The following is a 19,705-nucleotide window of genomic DNA, read 5'->3' as shown; positions in this document are numbered from 1 at the left end:
CACCAGTGTGTGTCTGAGATTAACAAAAAGAAAAGGGAGGAAAACTAAGGGGCAAATAGGATGGAGGCACAATTTTTAGCATGGCCTTTGCACAATATAGATGGTGATTCTCCCGATAAACAATAGAATATGTGCATTCTAGACGATCCACGGATCTAGCCATCAATTGCTAAGGCGAAGCTAGGCTTTTTACAATGGCCTTTGCACAATACAGAGGCTCCTTGGACTGAAGGAATTTCGTAGAATTTGCACAGCAATTTCGCATAAATAAGTTTATTTTCATTCCAAAGGGGCCTAAGCATGCAATAGAAACTTCAAACAAAGCAGTGACTTGGGGTGAGCATCGTTGTCGTATCCCAAACCTTTTTTCTATTAACAACATGTATACTCCTATATATTCATCTTTCAGATAGATAATCGTTCGTCACATTGTACCAATAAGAACAAGTAACAATGTACGTAGCTAATTAATAATTAATAATAAAAAAAACATCTCAGAGTTCACTCCCGTCATAGAACACGCATGCTCTCGAGTTCTGTACCACCAATAGTTAATTAACTGGTTAGCACATGAATTTAATCCATATGCATGCATCTTGTGTTCTCTTGTCTCGCATCTGATGTATACATAAATATAGGACCCCTCTCAAGCAAAAATAAAACTAAATATTTAGAACTACGAAGCGCGAAATAAATACAATTCCAACTATTTCCATATATCTTTCTCTTGGCCTTGTTTAGTTTTAAAAAAATTTGCAATTCCCTGTCATATCGAATCTTGCGGCACATGCATGGAGCACTAAATATAGATAAAAGAAATAACTAATTGCATAGTTTATCTGTAATTTGCGAGATGAATTTTTTGAGCCTAGTTAATCCATGATTAGATAATATTTGTCAAATACAAATGAAGTGCTACAATGTCCGTTTTACAAATTTTTTTAGAACTAAACAAGGCCCAAACATGCACATACGTCCATTATTTGGATAGATAAGCCGTCCTTCATGGCACCGTCAAGAAAAGTATGTTGCGTATAGATCCAAAACCACCAAACACTTATGTATCCTTAACTCTATTTTGTCACAGTATCTCTCCAACTCTATTTTGTCACAGTATCTCTCCAACAAAACACTTGTTGTGCGTCGAACAAATTGAAGTAGGTTTAGAGAAGAATGATATCTTCTTCCTAATTTCCACCACCAAAAACATTGTCTGCAATCCACTCTTGTACACAAACATAAATACCAAACTGATACAATTCTCTTTTTCGTATCACCTAATAAGCCTTTTTCATAATTTACTATGCATGCAATACAAACGGTTCTAATTAGAAGTGCTAATTTTGGCAACACAGCCGCTGTTGTGCTGCTTCAAGTTTCTCTTTGCTATCAATGCTGGGTGGCGGATGTGTTGTAGCAAAAATCACAAAACGGTCAAAGCCAATTCAAATGCTAGTAACTCTGGGGTTGAGCACCGCTATCATGTCTCATCCACTCTTTCTATCAACAATGCAACATTTTGTCTACTTCTCTTTAGTTAGACAAACCATTCTTCGTACCCTACCAAAGAAAGCAATTTGTATGCATACTTAGGTCATCAATGAGCACACGATTTAATTTGGATTTGCATACAACCGGTGATGATAAACCATTCACAACATAGTTACAAAATTATTCTTCCTTTTAACGGGCATGCACTTAGCAGCCAAGTTCCCGGAACATAGGGTACGTGGTACGGGAACGTGGTACGCGGTACGATATTCTCATAAACTATGGAACGTAGGGGGTATATAGCTTCGTCTCGTTTCTTTAAGTTGCGGAACGCGTTCCACTTTCTAAAGGAACGTGTTTGGGACGTAGTGGTTGGCTCAGGTAGTTTTACGTGTTGTTTTGAATCAAATGAGTTTGATTCCTAGTGTGATATAATTTACTATTGTATTTTTGTTTCATTTAGGCTGTCCAACTCCAACCTTAAGGCTCATTGCAGGTCTAGGCCAATGAGTCAATCACCATCTAGATTTTTCGCCGACCGCTCATGGACGGGCACGGCGCAGTATGCACACACACCACGAAGTTCCATAGTCGTTTGGGACTGACGTTCCTATGATTGCTCCTATATATGATTCGTGTTCCACCGCATTTGGGAACGATGTTCCATGATGTTCCCGTTCCACGTTTCGGGACGAAGTTCCCGGAACAGGGAACGGGCCCATGTTCCCGTACCCTGGCTGCTAAGGGCATGCAAGCAATTCAACCATGGACGTGCATGTTAAGTTCTCATGCCAAACCTACGGAACCATAATAAACGATATAAATAATAACATATCTGATCGGTCTTAAATCTAGGAAACAAAAACTAAGTATGATGAATGGACAAGCAGAGAAGAAATATAATGTAGCATGCATAGCATATATGCACATGTATACATTCCCTCTTATATATAGATAAGTTATTCTTTATGCATCGTCAACAAATGATGGTGTTTATACAACTCGACAAAAAAGACTACATCTCTTCTAGTTCTATATCTCTACGTCGTATAGTGCCAATATTAAAATCGGTTTCGCGAAGCACCTCCTTTTTGCTAAAGCGGTTCAAAGCTTTTTGTGCTTCACTACGGCTAGACGACTGCCATTGTGAAAAAAAGATGGTGTATAGTAAATACATATCAATAAAAAAAACTGAACTGTACATCTTAATTTCTATAACAACACACCATATACTGCCAACATTAAAACTGGTTCCGCGAAGCACCTCCTTTTTACTAAAGCGATCCAAAACCTTGTTCGCAATTCATTCCGGCTGGGCCTATTTAGTCACCCCAGCCATGCCAAAAGATTTAGCATCAAATATTTTGCAAAAAAGTTTCGGCATTGTGAAATTTGGATAAGGCCTTGTTTAGTTCCCTAAAAATTTTGCAAAAATTTTCAGATTTCTCATCAAATCGAATCTTTAGACGTATGCATGGAGTATTAAATATGGGCCTTGTTTAGTTCACTCCGAAATCCAAAAAGTTTTCAAAATTCCCCGTCACATCGAATCTTGCGGCACATGCATGAAGCATTAAATATAAACGAAAACAAAAACTAATTATATAGTTTGTCTGTAAATCGCGAGACAAATCTTTTGATCCTAGTTAGTTCATGATTGGACAATATTTGTCAAATAAAAACGAAAGTGCTACAGTAGCGAAATCCGAAATTTTTTCGGAACTAAACAAGGCGGAATTGACAAGACGAATCTTTTATAGTTTGGTCTCGCGATTGACAATCCGGGTAAAATAAAAATTAATTTTACAGTTTGGTCTCGCGATTGACAATCCGGGTAAAATAAAAACTAATTTTACAGTTTGGTCGGAATTGACAAGACGAATCTTTTGAGCCTAGTTAGTCCATAATAGGACAATATTTGTAAAATACAAACGAAAGTACTACTATTTCTATTTTGCAAATTTTTTTAAAACTAAACAAGGCCTAAGGTGTTTAGATGCACCAAAAGTTTTAGCATTTTGTAGCACCATATTAAAAGGAGAAGAGAGGTAGCTCGTGGCCCAAGATAGTTTTGTACAGTTTTGGACCTCAAGAGTCCCAAATGCTAAAATTTTTACAAGATCATGTTCTTATATTTTTTTTTTAATAATGGTGTTTAGATCCATTTTATAAAAAGTTAAGCTAAAATAAAAAACTTTTGGCAAATATCTACGGTCACAAATATCAAACGGCTATAGGGCCTTGTGTAGTTCCAAAATATTTTGCAAAATCGACACTGTAGCTCTTTCGTTTGTATTTGACAAATATTGTCTAATTATGGACTAACTAGGCTCAAAAGATTCGTCTCGTCAATTTCGACCAAACTGTGCAATTAGTTTTTATTTTTTGTCTATATTTAATACTTCATGCATGTGTCTAAAGATTCGATGTGACAGGAAATCTGAAAAATTTTGTAAAATTATCTGGGAACTAAACAAGGCCTAGGTGGCTGCCTCCTCCTTCCTCATCAGTGGAGACTGGAGACCGGAGAGGCTCCACAGTTGTCCGTTTCAAACCGCGGCCCTGCTGCCGGTGGGGAGGGTCCGGTCCGCCGCCCGCCCTGCCTGTCCCCGTTTCATCATTATAGTAACCGTAGCAGCAGCAGGTTTACAGGGCGGAGAGAGAGGGAAGGGAAGGGGAAGCCGCGCCGCAGTCTCTCTTCTCTCGCAGTCGCAGGCAGTGCAGAAGCTGCTGCCCCCCTGCCCCTGCTGCGTCCGTCGCGTGCAGCTGCAGCGGCAGCGTGCGGCCCGCCCGCTTCTCTTTTGCCCGCCCGCCCGCCTCGCTCTGCTCTGCTCTGCTCTGCTCTGCTCGCTTCCTTCCCTCCCCCACCAGCACCGAGGAAAAACCTTTTTTAAAAATCACTCCCACCTCGCGCTCGCCTCGCCCGCTGCGACAGCGCATACGCCCTCCCACCACCTCCCGTTGCGTATACACACACACACACACAGCGTAGCGTATGTATCTACGGTGACTCGGGGGGGGGGGGGGGGGGCACGCGCGCAGTGGGGTGGTGGGGGGCAGCGACCGAGCAAGGGTTTCGTCTCCGGCGGCGGCTGCAGCGGCGGAGGCGGAGGCGGATCTGGGGAGCGATGGGGAACCGGATAGGCGGGCGGCGCAAGTCCGGGGTGGAGGAGCGGTTCACGCGCCCGCAGGGGCTCTACGAGCACAAGGACATCGACCAGAAGAAGCTGCGCAAGCTGATCCTCGAGGCCAAGCTCGCGCCCTGCTACCCGGGCGCCGACGACGCCGCCGCCGCCGGAGGGGACCTCGAGGAGTGCCCCATCTGCTTCCTGGTAAGCACGCGCGCGGAGATCTCCATTCACTCCCCCCCACCCTCCTTCTCTCTCTCCTTCTCCATCTCCCGCTTTGAATTTCGTCGTCGGCGGCGGCTGAGAGCTTCGGCGGGGGATTACTTACCGGGTCGATTGGCGGTTGATTCTGTTGGATTTCCGTTGCCACGATTCTGTTACCGGGTGGGGAGGTCGATGAGCGTGCACGTGGTTCCAGATGCTGTTGTGGAACCTCCTAGGGCCAGGGGGTTTCAGTACGCTTAAAGCCACGTTTCTTCTAGCCTAATAGCACAATTTGTCGACTAGTTCTGCAAAGTGCAGTTACAGTGGCGTTCGTATTTTTGTTCTGTGCGCATGCGTTGTTATCTTCTGCGCTGCTCCTGTACGTGCATTGTTGTTAGGGATATTCTAGGGGATGTGTTTCCACAAAGGTCATAGGGCCAGCAGAGGTTTAGTACATTTCCATGTTTTCAATGCCTTGACTGTTTTTGCCTGATACCCCCAGAGTTGCCAACAACTAGTGCAAAGTGCAGTAACGGTGTCATCATTCTTTGATCTGTATATATGTCTGCGGTGGTATCTGCTGCTCATGCTCTGCTAGGACATCATACTGTATATGTACGTTGTGCAAAATGTGCTACCATGTTGTCTTAAGATTGTTATTACACCAAATTTGATGCGTTGATCTTGTTGTTTGGAGATTTTTCTGAATTTCTTTTCGATGGCTAACCGCTGTGTTATATGAGGTTTTGAGTGCCAATGCCTCACTGATTTTAATTCCTGGAGCAACATGGCCTAAGAATGTTCTACTGTTCTATACTCCTATGCGATGTTAATGTTGTAGCAGGCTTGCACGTCGCTTGAAATGGGCAGTGGTACTTCAAGATGCTCCTGGGATGGGTGTATCATACAGGCCTGGCTAGAAACTGCTCTAGTTCCATACCTAATAATTAGCTCTATACCAACGTATTTGGTCCTTTTGCCTTATGGTTGTCTAATTGCATCATCCTCAATGTGAATGTGGTTATGCTCTTGTTAGCTGGGATTTTAATCTCATTGTTATTGTAGTGCACTCAGTGGTTTGGTTGTGCCCGATTCTGTTGTATGAAATTTTGTTCTTAGATGTTTTCAGTAGCTCATAAAAAACTGGAAATGACATTGATTTTGTTTGCATCTACATGGCTTAGTCAGTTGTTTTTTGTGTTACTATAGTAGCACATGTACTGCAATTCTGTTGCATTTTAATTCCTAGCTTCAAAAGTACTTGAGGAATTTGGTCAATGGTAGTGAAGAATAAGATGGTCTATTTCTTAGAAGTATTTTTGGCATTCAGGTTATTTATAGCTGTTTAACTGATCGGATAGAAAAATAAGCTGCTTTGTGCAACCACTGTGTTATTTCTCCTCGAGTCATTTCCTAATAACTAATAAGATTGTTTTCATTCATTTGTTGCAGTACTATCCAAGCCTCAACCGTTCGAAGTGTTGCTCAAAGGGGATATGTACAGGTAATGCATCCATCCTACTGTTGATTTACCAATCCCACACCTGCAAATAACCTTTGCATATCCTATTTGACATTTTACAGAGTGTTTTCTTCAAATGAAACCGACCCATACTGCCCGGCCTACACAGTGAGTATCCTTTATTTCATCTCATTTTAGTTTCATACTATTTGGTGATCTACAAGTCTTCTTATGAAAAAGAACTTGACCACTGAAGGTGCCCATTCTGCAAAACGCCTAATTATGCTGTGGAGTATCGTGGTGTGAAAACAAAGGAGGAAAGGAGCATAGAACAGTTTGTAAGTCTTATCTTTTAAATGCCTGCATCTTCCATATATGCATTGCCAACTTCTGTACAGTCTTTAGACTACAATCTGCAGTTGCTGTAACTTATGTATAACATATTGCAGGAAGAACAGAAAGTCATAGAAGCACAGTTGAGGATGCGCCAAAAAGAACTCCAAGATGAAGAAGCTAAAATGAAAAGAAAACAGAGCAGGTGTTCTTCTAGCAGAACAGTAACCCCAACAACGGAAGTTGAGTATCGAGATATTTGCAGCACATCCTTTTCAGGTTAGCAGTGGAATTTAACTAATATGCTCACTTAATAATGCTATCTTTCTGCAATCTGCATTGTAGTCTTATCACTTACATAGCCATAATGTCATTACCTCTGTAGTGCCATCATATCAATGTACTGAGCAAGGAAATGAATGCTGTTCATCTGAACCTTCATGCTCTAGCCAGGCTAACATGCGGCCTTTCCATTCTAGGCACAACCGGTATGTTCATGCTCTCTCTTTGATGTTTCACATGAAACCATTCGATTTTTGTTTGTTGTAACTTAGAATTTGCAAGATTTAAATATTCCTGAAACTTTAGTTTGACAAGAAATTATGTTTAACTGTTGAGATGAAATCGGCATCTAACAATTGTGCCACCTGTTTTGCTTACAGTGATGATAATGTTGACGTGAATCTGGAGGATATGATGGTTATGGAAGCAATTTGGCGTTCCATTCAGGTTAGTGGACAGGAACTATTTCACAAGATGTGCGCAGTGCATGACTTGAATAAGACTATGAATGCTGATTTATATTGATTTTCCAAGAGCTGCACATAGACCAACAATTGCCTAAAATAAAAGTTTGCCAGTATCAATGTGCACCATCTGTAGTTAAAGAAGCATGGTGAAAGCTATATGCTCTCTTAGAAAGTTACAGCATTTGTATGTTAAATAGTTATATGCTCTCTCTTAAAAAAAATAGGATTGTGTGATAACATGTTGCATGTTGATAAACTTTTGAACTGTCCTGCAAATCTCACATCTGTTTGTTGTAATGCTAATATGTGTAAGTAATTTGCAGATAAGCATAGTCATGTTACTGGGTAGGGTCTATGAGTTTTTCATCATCCTTCTCTTTTTTTTGGGTAAATAGTTCTTGTCAGCATCAGTATATCCATTTAACAAATAGTTCATATTAACTTCTAGTCGTTTTCTGTGATCCAGAGTTTGGCTGTTCATGTTTTCATTTTCTACGAAATCTTAGCTGTCTGTGTTCTGAATGTCAAGTTGAACTGATCAAATTTGTTATGGTGATTGCATGAGCTAACTTTGCAACTCCAGATTGTTATCCAATTAAGTAGATTTCGAACTTGATTTGTTTTTGGGTGCTAGTTTAGAGAATGGAGTCATCAGCAATATGGTTTTGTGGAATGAATGTAATTAGGTCTGTGGGATAAACAAAATTTTCTTGCTACAACCACTACTGGCAAAAAGAGAGTACAAAAAATTCCCATATCCATATCCATATCCATAATGCTGGCTAATACAAATCTTTCTGAGGTAATTAGTTTTGAGTAGTACCATAACAGGGCAAATCTGTTCTATGCATCAATTATTGATACTCCATTCCAAATTTAAGTTGTTCTGGCTTTTCTAGGTACGTAGCTTTTCTACGTATCTAGATATATGTCTAGATACATAGCAAAAACTATGGACGGAGTATATGTTACTAAATCTGATGGGTGTTCTTTGTGGGAGTTTGCTTCTGACAGAAGTGCCGGATATGTGCAGACACTTTTGGGGCATGAATTGACAACTATGTTTTCTTTCATTTCATTTGAATCGAGTAGCTAAACTGAAACTATAGTGGAATGCTCTGTTTGTTTAATGAGTTTTCTGCACAGTTGTGTCCTATTTTTATAATAAAGCCGATAGTTCCCTCTAAAAATTGCTTGGTATTCCCAGTTGTGTGCTTGTTGTTTCTCAGTGCAAGCAAATTGCAAGCTACAACCAACCATTGACATCCAGCTAACGTAGAACACCTGAGGGCTGGGGTCAAGACTCATCAAGGGTAATGGCACTGATGCTACTTAACGAAAGACCAATGTGTAACCATACATAGTATCAATTGACATGATCTCTAGGACTTCGCTGATCTTATCAGGGCTATAATAAATGAGAAACGTCTAAGATACTCCTAGGCTGTTTGTCATTATAATACTTAAAATTTCTTTGCATAGAGAAAATGTTCTCATAAAACAGTTAATGGTAAGATTGACGAGATCCTTTGGGGACATTTTTTGAGATTGATTTTTACTTGGATCAAATCCAAACAATAATCTTGGCTTTGAATTAATGTTTTGCTAAGTTAAATCAAACTCTATATCTGTTTCTTATTTGTTTCTTTACCTTAGCAGGAACAAGGACATCTAGTAAATCCTGTTTGTGGCAGCTACTTTCCTGTAATCGAGCCACCATCACGTGAAAGGCAGGCGTTTCTTCCAGCTGCGCCTCTAGAAATGCCTCATCCAGGTGGATACTCTTGTGCAGTTGCGGCTTTGGCTGAGCACCAGCCAGCAAGCATGGATTTCTCTTACATGGCTGGCAGTAGCACATACCCAGTGTTTGACATGATCCGGCGGCCATGCAACATGTCCAGCGGAAGCCTGTGCGGTGTCGAGAACAGTTCACTAGACACCTGGAGCGGGATAGCACCAAGTTGCAGCAGAGAAGTGGTAAGAGAGGAGGGAGAGTGCTCAACCGACCACTGGTCGGAGGGTGCGGAGGCAGGAACAAGCTATGCCGGATCGGACATCATGGCGGATACAGGGACCATGCAACCGCTGCCCTTCGCTGAGAATTTCACCATGGCTCCAAGCCACTTCCGCCCGGAGAGCATCGAGGAGCAGATGATGTTCTCCATGGCCGTGTCACTAGCAGAAGCTCATCATGGTAGGACGCAAGCGCAAGGGCTGGCATGGTTGTAAGTTGTAACACTAATTTTGACACCTCGGTGCCCTGCCCGCCCCTTTCTGTTGCGCTGCCGTTCGACTTGCCCTCCCTCCCTGCATCTCTGCTCTTTTTTTGCCACCTTGTTTGGCATTTTGCTCTTCTTTTGTTCTTTTCTTTCTTTTTGCATGTGTTGCTTCATGGCTTGATATAGATCTTGCTATAGTCCTCCATTGTCATTGCTTATATGTATGTAAAATGGAATATGTGGAAATAGGAAAGAAAATGGGTCAAAGTTCTTTTGCTGGTGGGATGCGCAGTGTGTTTTCGCATTGCAAAGCATTCTAAGATCTTGCAAGTTGCAGGTACTCCTGAACCTGGAACGAGCATTCTAACTACTCTCTCCGTTGACATGTTTTTGGATCTTCTATTCTTGTGGCTTGTTTAGATGTGAATTTTTTTTGGATTTTGCTACTGCAGCACTTTCGTTTGTTTGTGACAAATATTGTCCAATTATAAACTAACTAGGGCCAAAAGATTTATCGCCTGATTTATAGGCAAACTGTGTAATTAGTTTTTATTTTTGTCTATATTTAATGTTTTATGCATGTGTCGTAAGATTCGATGTAACGGAAAATTTTAAATTTTTTTTTGGTTTTTGGGTGAATTAAACAGGGCCTTGTATGAGCAGCCTACAGCAGGTGGGGGTGTGTAAAGATGTTTGTATATGGGTTCTGATCTCTTCTAGAACTACTTTCGGTTGTGCTAGTATGACTTGTCACGTGTCTGGCAGACAGCAGCAGCAACAATATTATCCAGCCGTACCACAAGTACACTTTTTTTATATAAAAAAACTCATGTAGGTACGCCTTGCATGAGGGAATTTGGAACCGATTACCGACGGACAGAGTGAGGACAGAGATTGTTACACACGATTCCGGATTCCAAGGCCTTGTTAGGCGCTGTTTAGGCCTTGTTTAGTTCGTAAAATTTTGGGTTTTTGGCTACTGTAGCACTTTCGTTTTTATTTGACAAACATTGTCCAATCACGGAGTAACTAGGCTCAAAAGATTCATCTTACAAATTTCAGTTAAACTGTGTAATTAGTTTTTATTTTTATCTTTATTTAATGCTCCATACATGCGATCAAAGATTTGATGTGACGGGGAATCTTGAAAATTTTTGCGAACTAAACAAGGTATTAGTTTCCCACACAAAATTTTTTCATCCATCCTATCAAATCTTTGGACACATGCATAGAACATTAAATATATATAAAAAAATAAACTAATTACACAGTTTGGTTGAAAATCGCGAGACGAATCTTTTAAGCCTAGTTACTCCATGATTAGCCTTAAGTGCTACAGTAACCCACATGTGCTAATGACAGATTAATTATGCTTAATAGATTTGTCTTGCAGTTTCCTGACGAGCTATGTAATTTGTTTTTTTATTAGTTTTTAAAAACCCCTCCCGATATCCTTCCGACATATCCGATGTGACACCAAAAGAATTTTCATCTCCAATTTAAATAGGGCCTTAGTCTATATTTGGAAAATACTCTCTCTGTCTCTTTTTAATTGTCGCCGTTGGTGTATGTGTCACAAATTTGACTCGATTTGTAGAAAATACGTGCAACATTTGTATCTCCAAATAAATTTGTTAAAAAACTATATTCAAAGATCTTTCTAATGATACTAATTATGTATTATAAATATTAATATTTTTTAATATATAATTACCGGCAGTTGTTTTTTGGGAAGCGCAAGCGACAATTAAAAAGGGACGGAGAGAGTATTTACCACAAACAAACGAAAGTGTTATAGTGGTCTTGTTTAGATCCAAAAACTTTTTAGATTTTGACAGTGTAACGCTTTCGTTTTTATTTGACAAACATTGTCCAATCATGGAGTAACTAGACTTAAAAGATTCGTCTCGTGATTTACAGACAAACTGTGCAATTAGTTATCTTTTTTATCTATATTTAATATTCCATGTATGTGCCGCAAGATTCGATGTGATGGGAAATCTTGTAAAGTTTTGGAATTTTGGATGCATCTAAACAAGGCCTAAACCAAATTTTTTTGGAAACTAAACAATGCCTTAGTTGTAAAAATTTTTGCATAATGGATATTGTAGCACTTTTGTTTGTATTTAATAAATATTTTTTAATTATAGATTAATTAGGCTTAAAAAATTCGTCTCACAAATTACAGATAAAGTGTGCAATTAGTTATTTTTTAATCTATATTTAATGTTCTATGTATGTGTCGTAAGATTTATTATGACGAGAAATTTAAATTTTTTTTATAAAATTTTTAAGGAAGTAAACAAGGCCTCGTGAGGTTGACAAAAGTGGGAGGGAGGTTCCCTCTTGGAGAGGAAGCATCATCCGCTGCCTCCGCTAGGTTTCTTGCAGCAAAGAAACCTCGGATACCGACACCGGTATGCAAAGCTAACCGTACTGAATCATGGTTGTTCCGAGTTTGGTGCGAATCTTGTACGGTTTGGTCTGATTTTCCACACAAACTTGTGCGAAGATGTGCCCCCTTGATCTAACGTGAGCCGAGGGCCAAACCATACCTGTTACGAAAGCGTTTCTGGGTAAGGACTTGTTTAGTTCTTTAAAAAAATTTGCAAAAAATTTTAGATTTTCCGTTACATCAAATCTTGTGGCGCATGCATAGAGCATTAATATAAATAAAAATAATAATTAATTGTACAATTTGTCTATAATTTGTAGGATAAATCTCTTGACCCTAGTTAATTTATAATTAAATAATATTTGTTAAATATAAATAAAAGTGGTACAATGTTTATTTTGTAAAAAAATTTGGAACTAAACAAAGCCTGAGAAATGATAGAAAGAATGATCTAACGTGAGCCGAGGGCCAAACCATACCTTTTAAAGCGTTTCTGGGTAAGGCCTTGTTTAGTTCTTAAAAGAATTTGTAAAAAATTTTAGATTTCTCGCTACATCAAATATCTTGTAGCGCATGCATAGAGCATTAATATAAATAAAAATAATAACTAATTGCATAGTTTGTCTGTAATTTGCGAGATGAATTTATTTATCCTAGTTAATTTATAATTGAATAATATTTGTCAAATATAAATAAAAGTGGTATAATATTTATTTTGTAAAAAGATTTGGAACTAAACAAAGCCTGAGAAATGATAGAAAGAATGCGGCTTGTGGCTTGGAATGCGGCCCATGAGCCGCCGTGTGGGCAGGGCAAGGGTTTGCAGTTGCGACTTGCGAAGCGGACAACGCCGGTGCGTGCACGCACGCGTGAGGTACACGTCATTACGTCAACACAGTATGGAACTCTGAACTGATTAGAAAAAAAAAACTATTTTTTGAGAAAACGTGATGCGAGCATCAGGTGGAGATCGTTCCGCTCCCACGACCACTTACTGCCTTTTTGGCATGGCTCTAAAGAATCTCTTGGAGCTAGCCATTTCTAGCACTAACAAACAAGTTTATTATTAAAAAGAAAGATGAAGCAACAGAAATTCTTAGAGATAGAGCTAATATGAACATTAAAGGTATTTAATTGTACAGCTTTGATACTATTTTAAATTAAATGTTAATTAAATCCTTTATTTTATCCTACAAACTATCGATGTTTTTAATTTCTCTTCATATATTGCAGATATATAAGACTGCTTGTAGTCTTGTAGAACCCGAATCCAAACTTGCGGGTACCCGAACTATCGGGTAATTTTTTTTTTCAGAGAGCTTATCGGGTAACGAATCTCATTACCCGAGCTCTCCAAAAACCCGAATAACCCGACCCGAACTTTTCGGGTAACCCGAACGCCTAGACTGAGTACAGAATAAGGCCTTGTTTAGATACACCCAAAAATCCAAAACTTTACAAGATTTCCTATCACATCGAATCTTGCAGCACATGTATGGAATATTAAATGTAGATAAAAAAGATAACTAATTGTACAGCTTACTTGTAAATCACGAGACGAATCTTTTAAGTCTAGTTGTTCTATGATTAGATAATGTTTGTCAAATAAAAACGAAAATATTACAGTATCAAAATCCAAAAAGTTTTTGGATCTAGACAAGGCCTAACTTTGAGTTCCTGCTGGTGTGATATTTTAGAGTTCTGCGTTCTTCTTCCACAGCTGAGAATCTCAAACAATTTAAGTCCAAATTGTTAAGACATGCTCTTCACAAAATCCAAGCGGGACACACCACTTGCTTGGGATTGCAATATAGTGCACCAATCGTGGGGCTCCATTCTCGGTTTCCCCTGCTCGTAGCACCATCATCACGTTACCAAGGCTTTTTTTTTAGTTCTCAAAAAAATTTGTAATTTTTTTTAGTTTTTTTGTCATATCAAATCTTGTGGCACATGTATAGAGCACTAAATATAAATAAAAAAATAACTAATTGCATAGTTTAATTGTAATTTGTAAGATGAATCTTTTGAGCCTAATTAATTTTTGATTGGATAATATTTGTCAACTACAAACGAAAATGCTATAATATCCATTATGCAAAAAAAATTTAAACTAAACAAGTCCCAAGTTTGTCACCCACACGAAAGCTGGTACGCTTCTAATCTACCAGTGTGCCCAAGATGATGACACTTCATCCCATCCGTGCACCAAAGTAGGAGAAAACATGAAGCCTATGGCGCCTTTAGGCCTGGTTTAGCTTTCAAAAGTTTTCAAGATTTTTCGTCATATCGAATCTTTAGACGTTAAATATAGATGAAAATAAAAACTAATTGTACAGTTTGTCTGTAATTTGCGAAACGAATCTTTTGAGCCTAGTTAGTCTATAACTAGACAATAATTGTTAAATATAAACAAAAGTATTACAGTAGCCAAAGACAAAAAAATTTCATGGACTAAACAAGGCCTTATATTACTACCTCGCAAACAAAAAAATCTCAGTAAATCCTTGCCAAAAAAGAAATCTCAGTTAACCGCCTTTTAGTTTTGCATCAACATTTAATTCCAGAATTGACGGCGCTATACTTTCAGTAGTAGATGATGTCCTCTCGATAGGAGGCGCCTATGGTGACTTCGTGAATCTCGTGATCTGTCGGTTCAGTCCTTCAAAGGTGCTAATAGAGGTAGAGTTTACCTACGTGTATTCATAGGGGGTGAGTGTGCGTGCGTTGTATACTGTGTAGTTCTAAAAAACATTTAAGGTTTCTACATTTGGTTACACATCATTCCACCCCAATCTACACGGGTTGAGACTTAAGACTTGAGAGACACGAAGGCGGATAGATTGGAGTGCAACCTAACAATCCTTTGTATACACAAAGCTATACAATGGAGTGAAAGCGCTGCTAAAGCGTAACTATGTTGCTCTGATGGGTACCTCGTCGACACGGCCATGTAAAATTTGTCTTGTGTGAGCTCATTATCTTTGTTCTATACTAGAGATGGAAGGTAGCAGTTATTATATAGCTATATATATTAGTCGATGCAGAAGTTAAGATATTAATATGTTTTGTTTTAAAAAAAACATCAATCATCTCTTATTTTACATGGTTTGTAGTAGTACGCATACTAATTGAGACACTAGGAAGGAGTTTGTTCTCCACTATGTTTGGGTTATGTACTATGTATGGGAGAATTTATCGCTGCAAATCTAAAAAAGAAAAACTTGTTTCTACGTTCTCATGGATTGCACAGAGGAGTATCAATAACATAATTAAAAAGGATGCACAAGTAAAATAACAGGTACTATCTTCATCCTAAAAAAGAACATAGATCTAATTATGTTAAATTATCTACAATTTAACCAAGTTTATGAAAAGTATAATATTACGAAAAAGTATTGATATTTATGATATTAAATTTGTATATTACTCCATCGGTCCTAGAAGAATGCAATTTTAGCATAGTGTCATATTTTTGTATGTCAAATTTGACCAATTATATGTAAAAACTATAAAATAGTTATGATATAAATAAGTACCATTAGATCCAATTATAGATCTAATATATTTTTATGTTAAAAATATTAATATTTTTATCTATATTTTTTTGTCAAACTTTAGATATGGAAATCAATAGTTCAATATTGTACCTAGAATTGCATTCTTTACAGGACAGAGATAGTATAAAAGTATACTTCATGATAAATTTAATAATATTATAGAAATTGATATATTTATTATAATCTTGATTAAAATTGAAATAGTTTTGTTTAGTTCTGCCTTTGATGCAAAAGCGCGGCGGCATATTGGAATGAATTGAACAGCCTGCCTGAGTGGCTGGTACTAGACCATTAGTTGAGGTTTGAGGACCGTCTTTTTCTTTTCTTCACGGGTCAACGGCGCAGGCCACTCTACATCCTACTCCTATCGTAGTATCATTGGCCGATGCTCTAATCTAATTTTTTGGCTGGCTAATCAGGTGCGCATAATGAAGCAGGGAATCTTTTTTTCCACATTATTATATGCCCTGCCATGTTTGATTGTTTGTTGACCCCATCCACGTCACACGTGGACCAAAAGAGTTTAATACGGTTAATTTCGTCCGAACGAGTCCGAAGGGCATCCTGACGGAATTCGCTACGGGCACACACGCACGGTACCCCTTCCACTGGGAGTGGCATTTTAAGGCCTTGTTTAGTTTGCAAAAATTTTTGTTTTTGGCTACTGTAGTATTTCGTTTTTATTTGACAAACATTGTCCAATCACGGAGTAACTAGACTCAAAAGATTCATCTCACAAATTACAGATAAACTGTGCAGTTAGTTTTATTTTTATCTATATTTAATGCTTCATGTATGCGACCAAAGATTCGATGTGACGGGAAATCTTGAAAATTTTTGCGAACTAAACAAGGCCTAAACTTGCAGGCCATTTTATCACTGTGCATTCGGTAGGACTTAGGCCTTGTTTAGCTCGCCCCGAAAACCAAAAATTTTTGGAGATTCTCCATCACATCAAATTTTAGAGCACATGCATGAAGCATTAGATATAGACGAAAATAAAAACTAATTGCACAGTTTGCATGTAAATCACGAGATGAATCTTTTGAGCCTAGTTAGTCTATGATTAGATAATATTTGTCAAATAAAAACAAAAATGCTATAATGCCGAAATCCGAAATTTTTTCGGAACTAAACTTAGAATCCTCATGGAAATGTTTGGAATCTAGATTCTCTCATAAATGTTTTAGAAGATGGATTAGAGTCAATTTGTGAAAGCGTTTGGCTGGCTGATTAGGTTGTGATTCATAAATAAATCAAATAAATTAAAATATACTTAAAAAATCTAAACATTTATTGGACGAAAAACAACTTAAATACAACATATTAAGTTATTTCACTTAGAAATAATTAATCAAAAAATGAGGTGAGAGGGAAGAATCAAAATCACTTGAGAGCATATTTTCAATGTTTCTCTTTCGTAGTACAAATGTACGGTACATTTTACTCTAGGATCACTACACATTTTTTGTGTTTGGCATTGATTCTCACCATTTTCTGGCTAGAAGCAAGAGTGGAATGATCGACAAACGCACCCTTAGTCTTTCAACTTTTTTTTATTGTCATACAACATCTTAGGACATGTTCTATCTTGGGGTGTTGTCGTAAAACATCATAGGACATGCTTTTGCACCGAGTGGCTTCGTGTCTATGCAAAAAGAGCTCTAGCTCTATGTGTTGCAAACCGTTAGTGTGGTTCCGCCTTCTATGGAGTTGGTAGAGATAAGCTAGCTCTAAAGCCACACGAGACAAATCTCCTTAGCCTCTATTTTTTTGGCAAGAGACCATGCCTACACTACAAGCATATGCATTTATAATCCATAGATGAAACAAGAAAGAGATCTTGATATCAGAATTTAGGATCTATCTTATTCAGACCCAACCACCACAAATCTACTAAAATGTAATTTGTATTAGGTATTGGCTCCCATTGGGTCAGTTTGGTGCCCTTTTTACTAAGGTCTGTTTTAGCATTGTTGAGAGAGAATAGAGACATGTGTTTGGATTGTTGATAAGTCTATCTCAATGTCCGTGCTAGCAAGGATTTAGCTTCTAGTTGGAGAGCCAAAAGCCTTCACTTGCCTTGGCAAAAATTGCCTGTTCTGCGTAGCAAGGGAAGGCAAAATAGCCAATGAACCAAACGCCCCCATAAGTATTCACCTACCATTGTGGCTGAATGTAAATGTGTGTGAGAAAAAGAAAAGTACCACAAAAGCTTTTACATGATCCTTGGTCCATAATCTACAAGCCGCTTTTCAAAATATGAAGCTAAAACAATTAAGATTTAGACCTACGACTGATTTACTTCATGAGTACCTTGAATTTGCGTGGTTGCCTTCACCTCTTGGTTCCTTTGAAGTTCCTCTGTTACATATAAGTGGTGTATCGGATTTAGCTTAACTCAACCATTTTAAACTTTGGTTAGAAAATACCTTTTTATGTGTTATGTATTTGAAAATAACTTTCTCCGCCTTTATGTCTTATATATGTTGTCGTTTAGGTTTCTAACCACTACTTTTGTGGCTTTGTAATATGCATTATGGGATCTCTTATAGCTGTGTCGTTTACACAGTTTTTTTTTTGGCTTTTATCCTCTCTTACCGAAACAAGCATCAACGGACGTTTTTAAAAAACAAAAAAGATTTGTCACCAATTTGTGACCAAAGAGTAGTAGTACTTGAGATTTGAGAACAAGGTAGTAACTAAAAGAAAACACGTACGGAGCATGTTCTAAACACAAAGACTAGTGTTCCTAAACATATCTCATTGCATTCAACGGTCATGGCTGGACCATCCGTCGTCTACTACCTCTCCCTAACTGCACAAGCATTTAAGAGCCCCCCTTTGTAAGGTTGCTGCTGCCTGCTGCACTGACGGTTTCCCTTGAAAAAGCGAGCAGGGAAACATCATGGGGATGGGCGCAGTACAAAATTGCAAGGGGCTGTACCAGTACTACTCCCTTGTTTGCATCTTTTTGTTCTTTTGAGGAGGAAGCCAAAACATGCCGCTAGGTCCAGGTACGGCACACTTAAATTTTCTCCAAAGAAGCCGGTCAGTGATGGATGCGTCGCAAAATCATTTTTATCCCCTTTATGTATTTATTTATATCCACATTGTCCATCAATTGGTCGTTTTGGTTATCATACAGAACTTTTCAGGAAATCATCATGCACTTTTTAGCATCATGTGGTGTTCTGTTGTCTTTTTAAATACTACCGGCTCCGTTCCAAATTATAAGTGGTTCTTGCTTTTATAGATATATATATATATAATTTGGAATAAGAGAGAGATTCACATGATTTTGTAGATGTATAAAAACATCACTGTCATGTCTTTTTTAGCTCGTGAGATTCACATGATTTTATGGCTTGCTTTATAGTACAATAATATTTCTTTTTAGGATTAAATTCAATAGTAGGCACGGAATGCCCAACCTAAACATCTGCAATGTCTAAATAGTATTATACACTTGATTGTTCCTAAATTCGTATCTTGGCAATTAAAATGCGATGAACTCAAACTAATAGTGCCTTGTTTAGTTTGCAAAAATTTTCAAAATTCCCCGTCACATCGAATCTTTGGTCGCATGCACGGAGCATTAAATATAGACAAAAATACAAACTAACTACACAGTTTACCTGTAATTTGTGAGATGAATCTTTTGAGCCTAGTTACTCCGTGATTGGACAATGTTTGTCAAATAAAAAAGAAATGCTACAGTATCCAAAAACAAAAAAATTTGCGAACTAAACAAGGCCTATATTCACCGTGAGATATTTGTATATTGGCAACTCAAATGTGGTCAAATCGAAACTAAGGGTCTGTTTTGGTTCCCTTGCTAAATTTTAGTTATTTTAGTAGCTAAAGTTCCAAACACTCTAACTAAAAAAGAGCTAAAATAGTTTAGTTCTACTAATCACCCTAGAGTAGCTAAAATAATTTAGCTGACTAAAATTTAGTAAGGGGAACCAAACAGGGCCTAAATTCACTCACTTGATATTCGACATATGCTCTCTCTTCTAGTTCTATTGTAAGGCCATCCTCAGTGCAGATTTTATGACTCAAGTTTCAACATATTCATATTTTAGAAATAGTGCATAAGAGTTTCATCCCCATGAAACTCTCTCTACTCCCATTGAACTCTTATCACCTCTTTTTTCATTAATA

The 19,705-nt window shown here is 38.1% G+C and overlaps 1 protein-coding gene across 2 annotated transcripts; it reads left to right on the top strand.

Annotated features, from left to right (window-relative positions):
* Window positions 4,528-9,956, top strand: LOC8085584. 2 transcript variants are annotated; one of them, XM_002453553.2, is made up of 8 exons: window positions 4,528-4,823; window positions 6,276-6,327; window positions 6,408-6,453; window positions 6,542-6,623; window positions 6,735-6,897; window positions 7,004-7,106; window positions 7,281-7,347; window positions 9,027-9,956. In XM_002453553.2, the coding sequence occupies exons 1-8, from the start codon at window positions 4,620-4,622 to the stop codon at window positions 9,594-9,596; spliced, it is 1,287 nt and encodes a 428-aa protein (XP_002453598.2). In that variant the 5' UTR covers window positions 4,528-4,619; the 3' UTR covers window positions 9,597-9,956. The 2 variants fall into 2 exon arrangements, with proteins under 2 accessions (XP_002453598.2, XP_021315956.1); XM_021460281.1 differs by having other exon boundaries at window positions 9,024-9,956.

This window comes from Sorghum bicolor, chromosome 4 (genome assembly GCF_000003195.3).
Source record: "Sorghum bicolor cultivar BTx623 chromosome 4, Sorghum_bicolor_NCBIv3, whole genome shotgun sequence".
Taxonomy (NCBI): Eukaryota; Viridiplantae; Streptophyta; class Magnoliopsida; order Poales; family Poaceae; genus Sorghum; species Sorghum bicolor.
The sequence above is the reverse complement of the archived record's forward strand: the minus strand, read 5'-3'. Positions and strand labels throughout refer to the sequence as shown.

Coding starts and splice junctions, on each gene's coding strand:
- LOC8085584 (XM_021460281.1), top strand. CDS start 4,620: ATGGGGAACCGGATAGGCGGGCGGCGCAAGTCCGGGGTGGAGGAGCGG. Junction 6,624..6,734: donor AAAGGAGCATAGAACAGTTT/GTAAGTCTTATC, acceptor AACATATTGCAG/GAAGAACAGAAAGTCATAGA. Junction 6,898..7,003: donor TTGCAGCACATCCTTTTCAG/GTTAGCAGTGGA, acceptor TTACCTCTGTAG/TGCCATCATATCAATGTACT.